This window comes from Muscardinus avellanarius (genome assembly GCF_963383645.1).
Source record: "Muscardinus avellanarius genome assembly, chromosome: 10".
Lineage (NCBI taxonomy): Eukaryota > Metazoa > Chordata > Mammalia > Rodentia > Gliridae > Muscardinus > Muscardinus avellanarius.
In genome coordinates this window covers 1076409-1090569 of record NC_137796.1, presented here as the reverse complement: position 1 = coordinate 1090569, position 14161 = coordinate 1076409, and the positions used below count along the sequence as shown (strand labels likewise).

The 14161-nt window shown below is 64.0% G+C and overlaps 1 protein-coding gene across 1 annotated transcript in view; it reads right to left on the bottom strand.

Annotated features, from left to right (window-relative positions):
- PIEZO1 (piezo type mechanosensitive ion channel component 1 (Er blood group)) overlaps nucleotides 1-14161 on the bottom strand; it is a gene marked incomplete at both ends in the record, with an annotated part of 58013 nt that overhangs the window by 20663 nt on the left and 23189 nt on the right. Inside the window, 9 exons of the mRNA XM_080702859.1 lie at nucleotides 285-378; nucleotides 558-656; nucleotides 743-914; nucleotides 1007-1220; nucleotides 1313-1499; nucleotides 3388-3532; nucleotides 3673-3715; nucleotides 5067-5189; nucleotides 10184-10279. Coding sequence (XP_080558985.1) covers nucleotides 285-378; nucleotides 558-656; nucleotides 743-914; nucleotides 1007-1220; nucleotides 1313-1499; nucleotides 3388-3532; nucleotides 3673-3715; nucleotides 5067-5189; nucleotides 10184-10279 — 1173 coding nt within the window. The remainder of the gene's footprint in view (nucleotides 1-284; nucleotides 379-557; nucleotides 657-742; nucleotides 915-1006; nucleotides 1221-1312; nucleotides 1500-3387; nucleotides 3533-3672; nucleotides 3716-5066; nucleotides 5190-10183; nucleotides 10280-14161) is intronic.

Genomic DNA, 14161 nt, shown 5'->3' with positions numbered 1-14161 from the left:
GTGCCTGCAGCCTCGGCTGCACAAGCAGCAGGCTGCAAACTGAAATCAAGGCCCAGGGCGCAGGACGCGACAGCCAGAAAAGGTCCTGGCATCCGCTACCCACAGCCCCAGGCCACGCAGCCTCCTGGGCCCTGGGGCACCCCCCGAAAGGCCTGGAGATCAGTCAGCCCTGGGCGGCAGCCACGCGACCTGGTGGCCACCAGGGGGCAGCCTAGCCTTGCTGCCAAGGCAGAGCCCACCTGGACTGTGGACCCAGAAAGTCTTCCTGGAGCCCGCGTACTCACAAGGACGCTGGCGGATGGGGCTCTGGCTGGCCAGGTCATGCACCATGCAGTTGCCCGCCTCGGTGTTGGGCCCCACGGACTCAGGCGTCATGTGCTGCAGAGGGCAGGCAGGTGAGCTGCTCATGGGCAGGCACTCCCCACCCACCCAGCCCTGCACACCCGGGCAGCCCCTGGTCTTGCCTGGGGGGTCGCCTGAGCGACCTCCCTGTCCTGGCCCAGGGGCCCCCATATGCCTGAGAAGCCTCCCGCCCTGCCTGGGGAACTCCAGCTCACCTGGCCGGCCTCCTCAACCTGGCCCAGGGGCCCCTGCTCCAGCCGGTCCAACTCCAGCTCCTGCTCCTGGTCCTCGTCCTCCCCGGACATCTCCTTCTTCTGCAGGTAGCAGAGCCCCGAGGTCAGCCCCACACCCTCTGAAGGCAGCGCACCAGCTCGCCTGTCCCTGCAGGGGCAGTTCTGACCTGGGCCGAGGGGCGGCTGCGGGGGAGCTTCCGGAGCGAGGTGAGCGTGTAATAGAGCAGAAGCAGGATGCCGGGGCTCACGTAGACGGGCCAGTCGTGGCTGGTGTTCAGGACCAACGTGTCGGGGCAGGAGCAGTTGGTAGGGCCCACGATGTCTTTGAGACCAAACACCCTGCCGAGGGGAGAAGTCAGCAACCGCCAGCCCCGAAGGCAGCGGGCCCCAGAGCTGGCCAGGAGTGCAGGAGCATCCCGGCAGGCCCTCACCTGGCCCAGATGCCAGCAGGCGGGAGGACAGCCTGGACGAAGGGCGTCTGGTAGCAGTAGAGGAAGATGAGGTGGCCGGCGCTAAAGCAGCCCACGACGACGCAGAGTGTGCTGAAGCCCAGGGGGCTGATGGGGAAGTGGCAGGCCCACCAGGTGCACAGGGCCAGGAAGACCAGCAGGTAGACACTGGAGAAGGCCGAGGGGTGGGCGATGCCTGTGGGGAGGGGCACGCTGGGTCTCACGGGCGCAGGGGCTCCCGGGGCCCTCGGCATGCCACAGCGTGGGGCCCGCTTCACCCGCCAGTACCTGCCAGGGCCAGAAGTACAATGGCTAGGGTCCGCCCAGCAGCCTCCAGCAGCCAGTGAGCCGTGAGCCGGAACCGTGTGGCCAGCCACACCCTGTGCTTGGGGGGCAGCCCCCGGGCTCCCCGTGGCCATGCCTGGGGGCTTGCATCCACGTTCCCGTCATCAGCACCGTCCTCGTCACCATCGTCCTGCCAAGGGAACGGGAGCTGAGGTCAGGCACAGCATGGAGGCTTCCGCTCCAGCCCCATCCGAGGGGAGGCCGGCCCAGCTCAGGGCTCCACAGCCTGGCCCCGGGTATCCTCCTTCCTCGCTGGGGTCCTGCCTCGAAGCCTCCCTGCAGACAGCGCCCCTCAGCACACACACGGTCCTGCCACGCCTGGGCTCAGTGCCTCGGAGGTCACGTTAGTTGTGCTTGTGCCTGACACCCTGTCTAGGCCTCAAGGACCTGGGCACAGGGCAGCCCCATGGATTCCTGAATCTGACCCCAAAGCCCACCGCAGTGCAGTTCAGCTCCTGGGAGGGGACTTCGAGGAAGGCGGGACCACCAGCATGCACTTCACGGTTTACAGGACCTTTGGTCAGTGCACAGGAACCTTGGGCTAGGAACAGGTCCAGAGGTGGCAGGTGACTGGCCTGAATCTCAGCCAGAGAGCAGCTGGCCCCCTTTGCACCCTGGGTCTTTGGAGAGCGGGGGGCGCTGAGGGACACCACGCACAGGGTCTCCGGGGCCCCCAGGAGAGCTGCCCGCCCTGCTGCCCTCCGGTGCCTCTGAGGGACAGAAGAGCTGACCGCCTGGAGGAAGAGCCCGCCTGGCTGGGCCGGGGACCGGGACCATCGGGGGCTATTTCCCTGGCAGTGCTGGAGGTCCCCAGGACAGAGTGGCCCCAGAGACCGGGTAAAGCCAGCGCGGGGGGAAGAACACAGGCCGCCAGCCCGGCCAGAGGCTGACAGCCCACCTTCTAGCTGCGCCACTGTGCACAGGTCAGGCAGCTCACGGTGCCCAGGCTGAGCTCAGCAGATGGCCCACGCCGCCAGCCCACAGCCGCCATGCTGTGCAGCCTTGCAAGTTACCCAACCGCTCGGGGCCTGTTCCCCATCTTTGGGGATGGAGGCTAGACAGGAGGACCAGAAAGGTGCTGCCCTCGGGGCTGGGGACTGCAGAGCCCCAGGGAAGTGTGGTGGGCTGAAAGGCTGGGCACAGCAAGGTCCGGGCCCTGAGCCCCTTCCAAGACACTCAGGGGTACGGGGGGAGGAGCCCAGGCCACCCTTCTGGCTGCAGGGCGCAGGGCCCAGGGCTGGAGAAAGGCAGCGGCCCAGGCTGAGCCGCCACAGCCTGGCTCCAGCCCTGGGGACCTCCTGGGGAGCACCGTGAAGAATGAGTAACTCTGGGCGTAGGAAGGACGGGCAGCTGCTGGCCCCGGGTCAGGCGCTCCAGGCCACCATAGCCGCCCGGCCTTCTCTGAGCTCTGGAAGTCAAGGCCCAGCACCTGGGCAAGGTCTTGTGCCAGGACACCTGAATGGTCATCAATCCTGGCCAGAGCTGGCTCAGAAGGGCGTGGAGCCTTCGACGGGGGAGTGCAGGCCCCAGCGTCCTCGCCCATAAGAGGGGCAGCTGGCAGTCAGAGGTCCCGGAGCTGGACTGTCAGGGTCTCCCCGCAGCTGAGCTTGACCCAGCCTCGTCCTCAAAGACGCAGCCCGATGCAGGGCCTCAGCTCCTGGGGCCAGGGCCTCAGCTCCCGGGGCCAGGGCCCCGCTGGGCTCTGTGCCCGTAGAGGCCTCCGAGGCTGCTCAGCTGCCTGCAGCTGGTGCCCTGCCGTGCCAGCCCACCCTCCTCCTGCTCTGCGGCCTCAAAGGCCCCAGGACAGCTCCTGGGAGCACAGACCCGCCTCGGCCCAGGAGCACTTCTGACAGGAGCCACAGCCCGCGGGGGCAGGACCAGTGCTGGGCCTTCTCTCTCCCCGCCCCCTCCTCATTATCAGCACATGTAGTCAGGAATACTCAAGCTGTCCTCAGAATGGCAGTAACCGCAGCCCTTGGAGGCCCCCGCCACCACGGGGTTCCTGGCTGCCCACTGACCCTCGCCCACTCCTGGGCACGCTGGCTTCGCTGGGCTTTCCTCGTGAGACGCCTGCAAACGCCAAGGCAGACAGAAGAGACCACCAGGATGCCCAGGTCGGGGGCCACCAGCCGGATGGTGTTGGGAATGTCCTTCAGGTCCAGCCTACGTGGGCGGGGAGAAAACATGGTCAGCCCAGGTCAGAGAAGGGCCATGGGCAGGCCTGAGAACCCCGAGGCTGGAGACCACCACCTGTGGCAGTTCCAGACCCTCCTCGGGGCTCATGAGGGGGCCGGCGGTCTTACCTCGTGACTCCTATGTGTCGAGAAATGGTCTCCCAGAGGCTGCCTGCAGAGAAAGGCCCAGGGGCCCAGGTCAGGTAGGGCGCCCAGCAGTCCACCATGTCCAGGACACGGGGACATGGCTTCTCAGGACCCCGTGTCAGCCAGGGTAGTCATGACTGGTCTCAGGGGTGCTTGAAAACTCTGCCTTTATTGACAGGGAAACTGAGGCTGTCTGGACAGCTGGTCAGGTTCAGCCCCAAGTAGCAGAACGGGGAGTCCTGGCCGGGCTGAGCTCAGGACAAAGGCCCCGGCCTGTGCTGCCAATGAAGGGGGGCAAGAGAGGATGCCGGGCGTGGTGGCACACGCTTGTAATCCTAGCATTCGGGAGGCTGAGACTGGAGGATCGTGGTTTGTGGACAGCCTCAGCTACTTAGTGAGGTCTTTTTCAATTCAATGAGACCCTGTTTCAAAAATAAAAAGACTAAGCCGGGCGTGGTAGCACACGCTTGTAATCCCTGTGCTTGGGAGGCTGAGACAGGAGGATCGCACAGGTTCAAAGCCATCCTCAGCTACTTAGTGAGGCTCTCAGCAACTTAGTGAGACCCTGTTTCCAAATAATATAAAATACGTCTGGGAGTATAGCCTGGAGGTAGAAAGCCCCTGAGTTCCACCCCCAGTATCACTAAATAAATAAAATAAAATAATAAAAAATAAAAAGACTAAAAACTAGGGCTGGGGGTATACTTCAGCGGTATAAAGCCCCTGAGTTCCATCCCTGGTACCACAAAAAAAAAAAAAAAAAAGAGAAAGAGAGAAAGAGAGGAGATTGGCTTCCAAGTAGCCCTGGCCAGAGCCACAAGCCCTGAGTCCCCTCCCAGCCTCCATTTCTAACACCAGGAGGGCATCCCAGGATCAAGCGGAGGGCGAGGCTGGCCGTCTGCAGGTGCAGCCAGATGCTGGCAGTGATGGTGGGCATCCAGGCCAGTGGGGGGGGAGGGTCCCAGGCTCATCTGGGAGGCAGGAGACACCATTGTGGGGTGCAGGGAATGGGCAGGGTGCACCTCAGGCCCTGGCATTGCCCGGCCGTATGGCTAAGCCCCAGTGGGCAGTGGAGGATGCTGATGGGGGTAGAGTCACCAAGACCCCAGGACTGCTCCCAGGCCTGGCACTGGTGCTGGCACCAACTCTGCCTGGCCCAACCCTCCAGGCCTGTCAACTTTGGAGCACGTATCCTGGGCCACCTAGACCAGACGTAAATCGTGGCTGGCACTCGGGGGCTGGGCATATTAGGCAAAGCCTGCTGGGGCTGCCACCCCCCCCCGGGAGTCCGGAGGTTGCAAGGACCTGTGGTGGCGCTCGCCTCCCCCTCTCCCGAGGCCGCCAGCCCTGGAGCCCCCCTGCCCTTGGTGACTCACAGTTTGGCCCCAGAAGCAGATCCAGGCGTGGTACTGTGTGCAGACATATCTGGAAGACCAGGTGGGCCACCAGGAAGAGGAGGCTGAGGACCAGCAGGGCGCGGAGGAGGCGGCCCGTGTGACCTGGGATGGAGTGGTGGGGTCAGGCCACAGCGAGCGGAGCCGAAGAGGTCAGGCTGTGGACCACAGCCCATCCACGAGGCCTGAGACGCACACGGCCCCGTCCACGAGGCATCTCCATAGCGCCCGGAGGCAAAGGAACCTTCCAGGGACCCTGCCCCCCAGGGCTGCCACCGACCCTCCTGGACCTCCCAGCTGCCGTATCAGGACACTAACGTGGAGGAGAGGGCATGCGCAGAATGGAGAGCTGACTGGCTCACGGTCACGTGGTGTAGAATCGCAAGGCCTGTCTATGGGGCTAGTGTGCTGCCTGGGCCTCGCTCCTGGGCGCCGCGGAGGGGACAGGGCCAGCACGGAGAGGAAAGGGCTCCCGTGCTCGGGGGACATGACAGCCTCTTCATCTCCCCAGCAAGGTCTGCGGGGCCCGCCACCCGTGATGAGAACCAAGCAAGTGCTCCGCCCAGCGGCGGCCCGCGCCCTGCGTGGCATGGACAGGAAGCGAGGGCTCGGGCAGAGACGCCGCAGAAGGGGCCTGGGCAGCGGGATGGCGAAGGAACCCCACAAATCTCCTTTCTTTTTCTTTACTGTGTGTGTGTGTATGTATGCGTGTGTGTGTGTGCACGCGCGTGTGTGTGTGTGCGTGTGTGTGTGTATGTGATAGAAGCCATTCATGGGCAGTGGGGCTTTTCTACCTTCGAGCAATACCCGCAGCTATTTGTTGTTTTGAAACAGTCTCACTGGGTTGCTGAGCCTCTGTCTCACTACACTGCTGAGGCTCTACTTGACTCTGGGATCCTCCTGTCTCAATCTCTTAATAGGATTACAGGCATGCGGCACCATGTCCCCCCACCCTTTGGTACTGGGATCAAACCCAGAGACATTCTACCTTTGAGTCATATCCCGTGCCCTATTTTTATATTTTAGTTTGAAAGTTTCACTAAATTGCTGAGGCTGGCCTTGAACCTGAGATCCTCCCATCTCAGCCTCCCAAGTACCCAAACCATCTTTCATTCGTTGCCTCTCAGGAGAGAAAATAAGGTTGGGAGCCAGCTACGGCACGAAGCCCCGGGGTGCAGGGGTGGCCGTGCGAGGCCCTGTGGCCAGCTCTGCTCTGTCCCCCAAAGCAGAAAAGCCCAGGTCTCGCTCTGTTCTCTGAGTGAGTGGGTCGCTCACTCTGAGACCGGGCTGGGGCCCACCTCCAGGTCCACGCCCTGCTGCCCAGCCTAGCGAAACCCAGAGACAAGGCCAGAGAGGGCATCCGGGTTCCAAAGCAGCAGGCCCCTCCCACGAGGACGCCCGGGGCCCCCTGGCCCCCTGAGGTGAGCCGCACAGACCGCCGTGCTTTTGCTCAGTAGTTTGAGGCATGGCTGGGATTTGTGGCAGAGACACAGAATTGACCTGACGGTCTCCCTGCCCCTCGGGGTTGGCCGGCTGGGCCGCACCCACCTGCCAGCTCTCCTGGGAGGCCCGTGGGCATTCAGTCTCCTCCGCACTTTTTTTTTTTTTTTTTTTTTGCGGTCCTGGGGGTGGAACCCAGGGGCATTCTACCTCCAAGCTACACCCCAGCCCTATTTTTTATTCTTTATTTTGAAACAGGGTCTCACTGAGTTGCAAAGGGCCTTGCTAAGTAGAGACTGTCCACGAACCGTGATCCTCCTGTCTCAGCCTCTCGAATGCTGGGATTACAAGCGCGTGCCCCCACACCTGGCCCTCCACGCCCCTCCTGCTGCCCACCGGAGCTGAGCAGCAGGCCTGAGGGGCAGCCCAGCACCCCACCACAGCACCTCCATCCACTGTGGATGGAGGGACAGCCTGATTGCAGCGGACCTGCACTGGGGAGCTGAGGCCAGGGCCCCAGGGTCCAGCAGCCTGAGGCCCAGCCACCTCCAGTGCCCGCCAGAGAGCTGCCAACGACTCCCAGTGGACCCCGAGGTTAGGCCCGAGTGCGTGTGCTGACGGGCACCTCAGCTGGCCTGGGAGCAGGGGGAAGGAGCCTGGTGACCGCTGGCCACAGTGCCTGGCTGCCCTGCTCTCTCCTGGGACCTGGCTGCCATTCACCAGGCCCACAAGGCCCATGGGGTGCAGGGCACCGAGAAGTCCAACCCCCGCACCTTTGGCCCTGGCCACCCAGGAGAGGCACAGCTGCACGTCCACACAGGAGGACGGGGCGCGGGGACAGGCCTGAGGTGGGGGCGCTTGGCCCTGGGAGGGGGCGCGCTCTAGCAGAGGCCCTGTGGTGGGAAGAGGGCAGATCTGCCGAGCCTGAGTCAGTGGTAAGGAGCCTGTGGGAGCCACCAGGAGGGGCAGAGGTGGCCCAGGCAGTGGACTCTGTCCTTGAGATGGGCACAGACAGGGCTGGGAAAGTCCACTGTTCAGCACAGCCCCCGCCCTACGACTCGCGTAGGGGTCCAGCCCAGCCTCTGCCCCCCACTACCCATGAATGGCTTCTATGAACCCCCCACCTTACATATGAGGACAAGGAGGCGGGGGCAGTAGATAAGGCTTTCCCCTGCCCGGACGCCCCCACCGGCAGGCAGCTGCCAGCTTGCTTCTGTTGGCCTGGAGATCCTGGCCCTGAACAGGCAGGAGCCATCAGGGAGTCCTGGGCCCCCCAGGCAGGCCCCCCTAGCGCGGCCGGCCTGGCTCCTTGTCCTGGGGATTAGGCAGCTCAGCCCTGGCTGAGAGCCTCCCACAGCCTTTGTTCTGAGCTGCCGTCTGGGCCTCGGCCCGTCCACTGGCTGGCTCGATGGACAGTCACGGGGAAGGGCCTGTCCTTGGCGCTGCTCCCACCAGGGTAAGTGACACCCATCCATGGCAGGGGAGGGGCTCGGCATGTCCCCCCAGGCCCAACCAGCAGAAGGGGCAGGGCTCCCAGAGGAAACAGGAAGTGGCTGGAGGCGGGTCCTCCCAGCAGCGGGAGGGGGCTCAGCACAGAGTACTGACCCAGCACCCAACCCCTGTGCAGGCACAAAAGCCCAGGACATCTTCTGCCTCTCCCTGCCGTGTCTGCCACATTTGCACCGTCCACCCCACCCCTTCCTGCCTGGGGCTTCCCACCCCCACCCACAGAGTGCCCCCTGTGGGATGCCCCAGGCAGAGCGCCCAGCCCTGGGCAGACCCCGCACGGCGTGTGGGCAGCACCTCCTGTCCTGAGCCGGGCAAAGGCCAAACCTGGCTTGTGTGTGCCTGTGACCAGTGGGGGACCCTGGGAGGTACCTCACAGGGAGGAAAGGGCTGCCTGGGTCTGAAGCCCCCCACACTGATGAGGGCCTGGGACACAGAGGGGAGGGTGGGGCCAGCTCCTGCCCAGTGACTGCAGGAAGCCAGGGAAGCCGCCCCACTCCAGGCCTGGCCGAGACCTAAGTCAGCCCAGAGGCCTGCATGTACAGGTGACCGGTGTCCCGAGCCTCAGGGACCAGGGCGGGGGTCTGCTCTCAGCCTGGGATTGCAACCCCCAGGTGGATGGCCTGGCCCAGCCTCCCAGGCCAGCAGAGCTCACAGGGGTACCTGAAGGGCCCAGAACCATCCTGGCCTGTAGGCTGCGCAGGGTGAGCCAGGCTTGGGGCCAGTGAGTGTCCACTGAGACTGCAGACCCCGTCAGGGGAGGGGAGGGCAGGGTGGTTTCTCTCCAGAGAACCAAGCCGCCGGGCCGGGGTGTCCCCAATTCTAAACGACAAGCAGGTAGCCGGGCGCTGCCCCACAGCACTCCCAAAGCCCTGCCCGGCACCTGGGCAGGCTGGCCTCCCTGCCCAGCCCACGCGGCCCCAGCCTCCTGGCCAGGCCGACGCCCACATGGGCTCAGGGCCAGGCAGCCTCAGACCTCCCACCGGAGCAGTGCCAATACCAGCCGCGGCGCAGGCCGTAAACCCGAGCAGGGCGCGCACGCTGCCTGTGCCTCACATTTTCCTCTCCCGCCCGGAAAATCTGGGAGCATCTCTACCTCCAGAGGGCCTCTGAGGCCGCACGGATGAATGGTTGGCAGGAGTCTCCCCGCCCCGCCTGCAGCTCCCCACAGCCCTTCCCTGCCTGGCGGGAGAATGCTTCCCGCCCCCAACCGGAGGGGTTTTCCAGATGCACACAGGCGTGAAATGCTCAGGGAATGCGCGGTCAGCCGCGGTGGGCAGATGAGGAGGCCTGGGAGCTGGGCCTCTGCCAGCCAAGCATGTGGTGCACCTGGGAGGAGCCGCCCTGTGTCCCAGGGCCTCCAGCATTCTGCTTGGGCTGGGCCAGAAGGCCTGACCCCGAATCTCCCCAGGGCTGCTCCAAACGCCCTGGGGGGCAGGAGCCTGGGGGCGTGGGCGTCCATCCATGGCTAGCAAAATGGACCATCCCAACCTCTGGGCGCCGAGGGCCTGTGACCTCACCCAGCAACGGCGTTAGGGAAGCAGGCAGACCGGGCTGCTCACCCGCTGACCTGAACCTGGGGGCACTGGACTATCATGACCCTCGTGGCCACAGGTCACTACGGGTGGGAGAAGGCAGCTGGCACGGGGCCGTGGGAAGGATTCGCCAGCCGTCGCCAGCTCCGAGGGAAGGAGGAGCTCAGGCCAAGGAGCGGGGGTGGGGGGGGGCTCTAGCAGCAGGAGGAGAGCAGCAGGCAGATCTCACGGTGCCCTGGAGGCACGGCCTGCAGCCCACTCGGAGCCCACCCGGCAGATCCGAGTGGAGCCTGCATGTGGCGGCCAACCTCGCGGGCACGGTGGCTTAGTACAGCACCACAGGAGACCCATTCACACCCATGCCACACAGCAGCCCGTCTGCGGCACCCAGCGCCGCCCAGGGCAGTGCCCGGGACACGCGCGTGCAGTGGGTCCAGCTGTCACCTGCATCCGGGACCCTGGTCCTCCACCCAAGGGCTGCTCTGTGTCCACCTCTGGCCAGAGCCAGGCCTCTGGTCTGACCCCCGCCTTTCCAAGGACCCTGATTAGCTGGCTGCCGCCCACCCTGCGGCCTCCAGGCCAGCGGAGGGCCTCCCCCGGCGCCGCCGCGCTCCTTACCTGGGATGCTGTGTCTCGCGGGGCCCGGGAGCCAGGGCAGCAGCAGCAGGGACAGCAGGTAGGTCAGCGACAGCGCGTTGATGCGCACCAGGGAGGCTGGGGGCAGAGACGGCGGTCAGTGCCTGCGCGGCGGAGGGGCAGCTGGCCCCCGCCTGGGGGACAGGCCAGGCGCCCGACCCTCCCATCACTGTGCACAACCTATCCTGACCTGCTCTTCCTCCTCCATGAACTTCTGCGTGTGTGCGTGTCTCCAGATCATACCCAGGCACGTTCTACCTCTGAGCTACACCCCCAGCCTTATTGTATTTTGAAAGAGGGTCTCCCTAAATTGCTGAGGCTGGCCTCAAACTTGTGATCCTCCCGTCTCAGCTTCCCAAGTACTGAGATTACAGGTGGGCACCACCATACCTGGCTCAAGCTTTATTCTTTTGATTAGTGTGTTGGCTTGTTGGCGTGGGGTTCCAGGAGCTCCAACACAGATCGGCTGGCACACAGCCGGGTGCTGTGCCCACCCCACCCAGCTGTTCTTGGTCCTGGCTTTTCCAGGACATTGACCGCGATTGCACGGCGTGAAGCCAGGCTCCCACCGTGCCATCTGTGCCCACGCACCGACCAGCTTTGCTCTAAAGCCCCCCGATGCCCCATGCTGTTCCTGACCGAAGCCTGGACCACCCACCACTCACTGGCTGAGCCTGCTTCCTCCTGGGAATGCAGGCTTATCAGAATGAGGTGGTGGGGCCCAATTCGACCTTGACCAGGGGACCTGGGGGCCACTCAGTCTTTCCCGGGGTGCAGAGTCCACTGCCCAAGGAGAGCCACCGCAAATGCCCAGGGCTTCAACTGCCACCCATGGGAGCTGGCCACACTGACCCAGAACAGACCGCAGGGGAGGGACAGCACAGGAAGGCATCACCGCCCATCACGGGCCCGCCCCCTCCCGGACACCCGGCCACTGTGCCCAGCAGGGGCAATGGCGACCCTTTGCCGTCCCACCAAGCAGAACGAGCTGGAAGTCGGAGCCCAGCGGTGTCCTCCTCGGGGGATGCTTCCCAGGTCCACGCTCTGCCCAGACCCGGGAGCCCAGGGAAGGCTGACGTTCGCCCAGGCAGCCGGGCCGCAACAAGCCTTTGGCCTAAGATCAGGGCCAGAGCAGCCTCAAAGACAGTCCTGGGAGGGAGGGTCGGGCAGCGTCCTAAAAGACGGCAGCTGGGCACCTTCTCCAGGAGCGGGGACAGAGCAGCGCCCAGCCGTGAGTAGAAGCTGCCTGACGCCTGAGGTAGGGCTCACACCATCCTGAGCCGCCCACACGTGGGGTCTCACTAAAGAGGGGCCCCTCCCAGGGCATGCAGCTGCCCCGTCAGCGAGTACTCCAGCCCTCCGCAGAGGACACACACCCACTGCCAGGGCTCCTCAGCCTCAGGGACTCCTCCCAGCAGACACCTCCTCCTCCTGCTGTGCTCGCAAAAGACAACGGATTGGCTGGCTAACTCCCTAAAATCTAAAGTTTTCAACAATTAGATGCTTTCATAAGGAAAAAAAATCAATCTGATCGGGCCGAGTGGTGAGAGGGAAATGGACTCGTGGCAAAGCCTTCTGAAATCCCGTGGTTTGCAGAGCACTCCACAGCTCTGTGTTCCGCGTTATCCAGCAGCGCCAGCCCAGCCTGTCCCCTGCCCTAGCCTGCTGGGCTTCTCCAGCCGGGTGACACCCACCCACCCACCCACCCACCGTTGCTCGCCCCCCACCCTCATCTATTACCCGTCCTGTGACCTTCCCCGAGAGGCCGCAGCTCCTGCCCCCAGGAAGCGTGGTCTGCCAGGACTGAGCACCAGGATGCCGACAGACCTGCAGCACCCGCACGGTGTGGGCACTGGGGCTCCTGGAGGCAGGATGGGCCCGGCACGCTGGACCAACATGCCCCAAGGCCACGGGGTGCAGTGCTCAAGGGGCGCCGAGTTTCAGTTCTAGATGAAAACATCCTGGTATCGGCCACACAATATGTGCTCGGTGCCCCCAAACTACACACTTAAAAACGGGTTCAAACGGAAAGTTTTATGGAATACGTATTACCAAAATAACCAGCTCAGCAGGCCCTGGAACCTGTGAAGGGTTCAGAAGCCAGACTTGAGGCTGTGAGGGGCCAGGGCTCATCCCAGCCTGGTCCACAGCTAACAGCGACGCAGGCAGACACAGGAAGGCTGGTCTCCCCACCCACCCCAGGCCCAGCGACAGGAAGCAAGCCTCCCAGAAACAGGAAACCGAGATGGGGGTGCTTCGGAAGGGAGAGGGCAGTCCCCGCCAGAGACCTGGATCCACCATGCCCACAGCGCACAGGCCTGCCAGGGAGTCACGGCCTAGAGGCCTTTCTTCCTGCCTCCCTCCCTCCCTCCAATGTGGGCCTCTCTGCTGCAGCTGGAACACCTAGACCGGAAGACCACACCAGAGCAGCGTGTACCCTCTCAACACAGATGGGGAAACTGAGGCTGGGAGGGCAGAGGGCCCCACCGAGGCTCCAGTATGTCCCAGGACATAGCCCGCCGGCTTGTCCAGGGATGGGCCGTGAGGCAGGCCAGGCCTGGCTGGCCTCCCCGAGTCCATTCTGTGGCCAGCACTGCCAGGAAGCTGGTGTTGGGCACTGGGTGGCGCCGGAACAAGCCCGGGATGTCGGCCCAGGAAGGCCTGTGCAGGGAAAGGGCACTCTGTGGCCCCAGCGCTGGTGGGGGAGAAAAGGGGCTTTGGGGTTCTGGTCCCAGCCGTCATCCCTCGGGCACCGGGCCTCAGGGTCATGGACGGGGTGAGCAGAGCCGAGGCGCGGTGGCTGCCTGTCATGTTCCTGGGGCTGTGGGCGCAGTGAGGCTGGTCAGATGCACCTTGTGGCCTGGTTGTGGCAGTGCCGTGAGGACCACAAGGGAGACACGTGGCCACCTTGCTTTGCCCTGGGCTGCGACTCAGGAGGCTCCAGCAGGGAAGAAAGGAATTCCTCTGGAGGGGAGGTGGGCACAGAGCCTGCTCACCGGGGCTGTGACCTCACGGGAAACAGGCCTTTCCTGAGGCAGCAACAATCGGAAGCCCAGAGCAGGAGGCCCCTCACCCACACACGCTTAACCCTTCACAGACCCTCACCCAGCACGTCAGAGGCCCCAGACCCCAGCCAGCACCCAGGCACAGACCTCTGTCCAAGGCCAGAGGCCGAGGCCACTGAGAGGGCTCCCCAGCCTCTGGGTGATGGGGCAGCTTTGTCAGGGGACAGGAGAGCTGGCCACTGTCACAGAAGCCACCCCAGGGGACGGGACCATGAGCCGCTCCCAGAACAGTCCACCCCAGGCCTGGCACTGCCCATCCCCCTCGCTGGCGGGAAGACAGGCCAGTGGGGGGAGCTCGGAGGCCAGGATGTCTTTACTGGACCACATCCCCTGGGCAACGACCTCCTCTCCTGTCTGACTGCAAGGGCTTGGAGCAGCCCTATCTTCCTGGCCATTCCGTGGGCGTCAGGGCTGGCCCCCACACGGGTCTATGCAGGGACGCCGTGCCAGGTACACAAAGCTGGACTCACCCCCAGGGTTCCTTCTCTGTAAGAACAGTCTGGTCTGGGAGTGTAGCCCCGAGGTAGAAGGGCTTTCAGGAACCCCAGTATCACCAAAAAAAAAAAAAAAAAACAGTCTGAATATCTAATGTGTAAGAAGCCCAGGAAGGGCCTGGCCACGCCGGGTCGGGTTCCTCTGCAGAAGGGCATCCCGTGGCCCCTCCGTGATGTTCCCCTTTTTATAAAAAATCTTCATGCCTAGCTGGTTCTGTTAACAAGTGAACTGACTGGAAAGAGAAGTGACCAGAGGAAACCGCCGTGGAAAAGCGGTCAGGCTGAGCCAGGCGCAGTGGCACGCGCTTGTAATCCCTGTACTTGGGAGGCTGAGACAGGAGGATCGTAGGTTCACGGCCAGCCTCAGCATCTTGGGCTCTCTGCAACTTAGTGAGACCCCC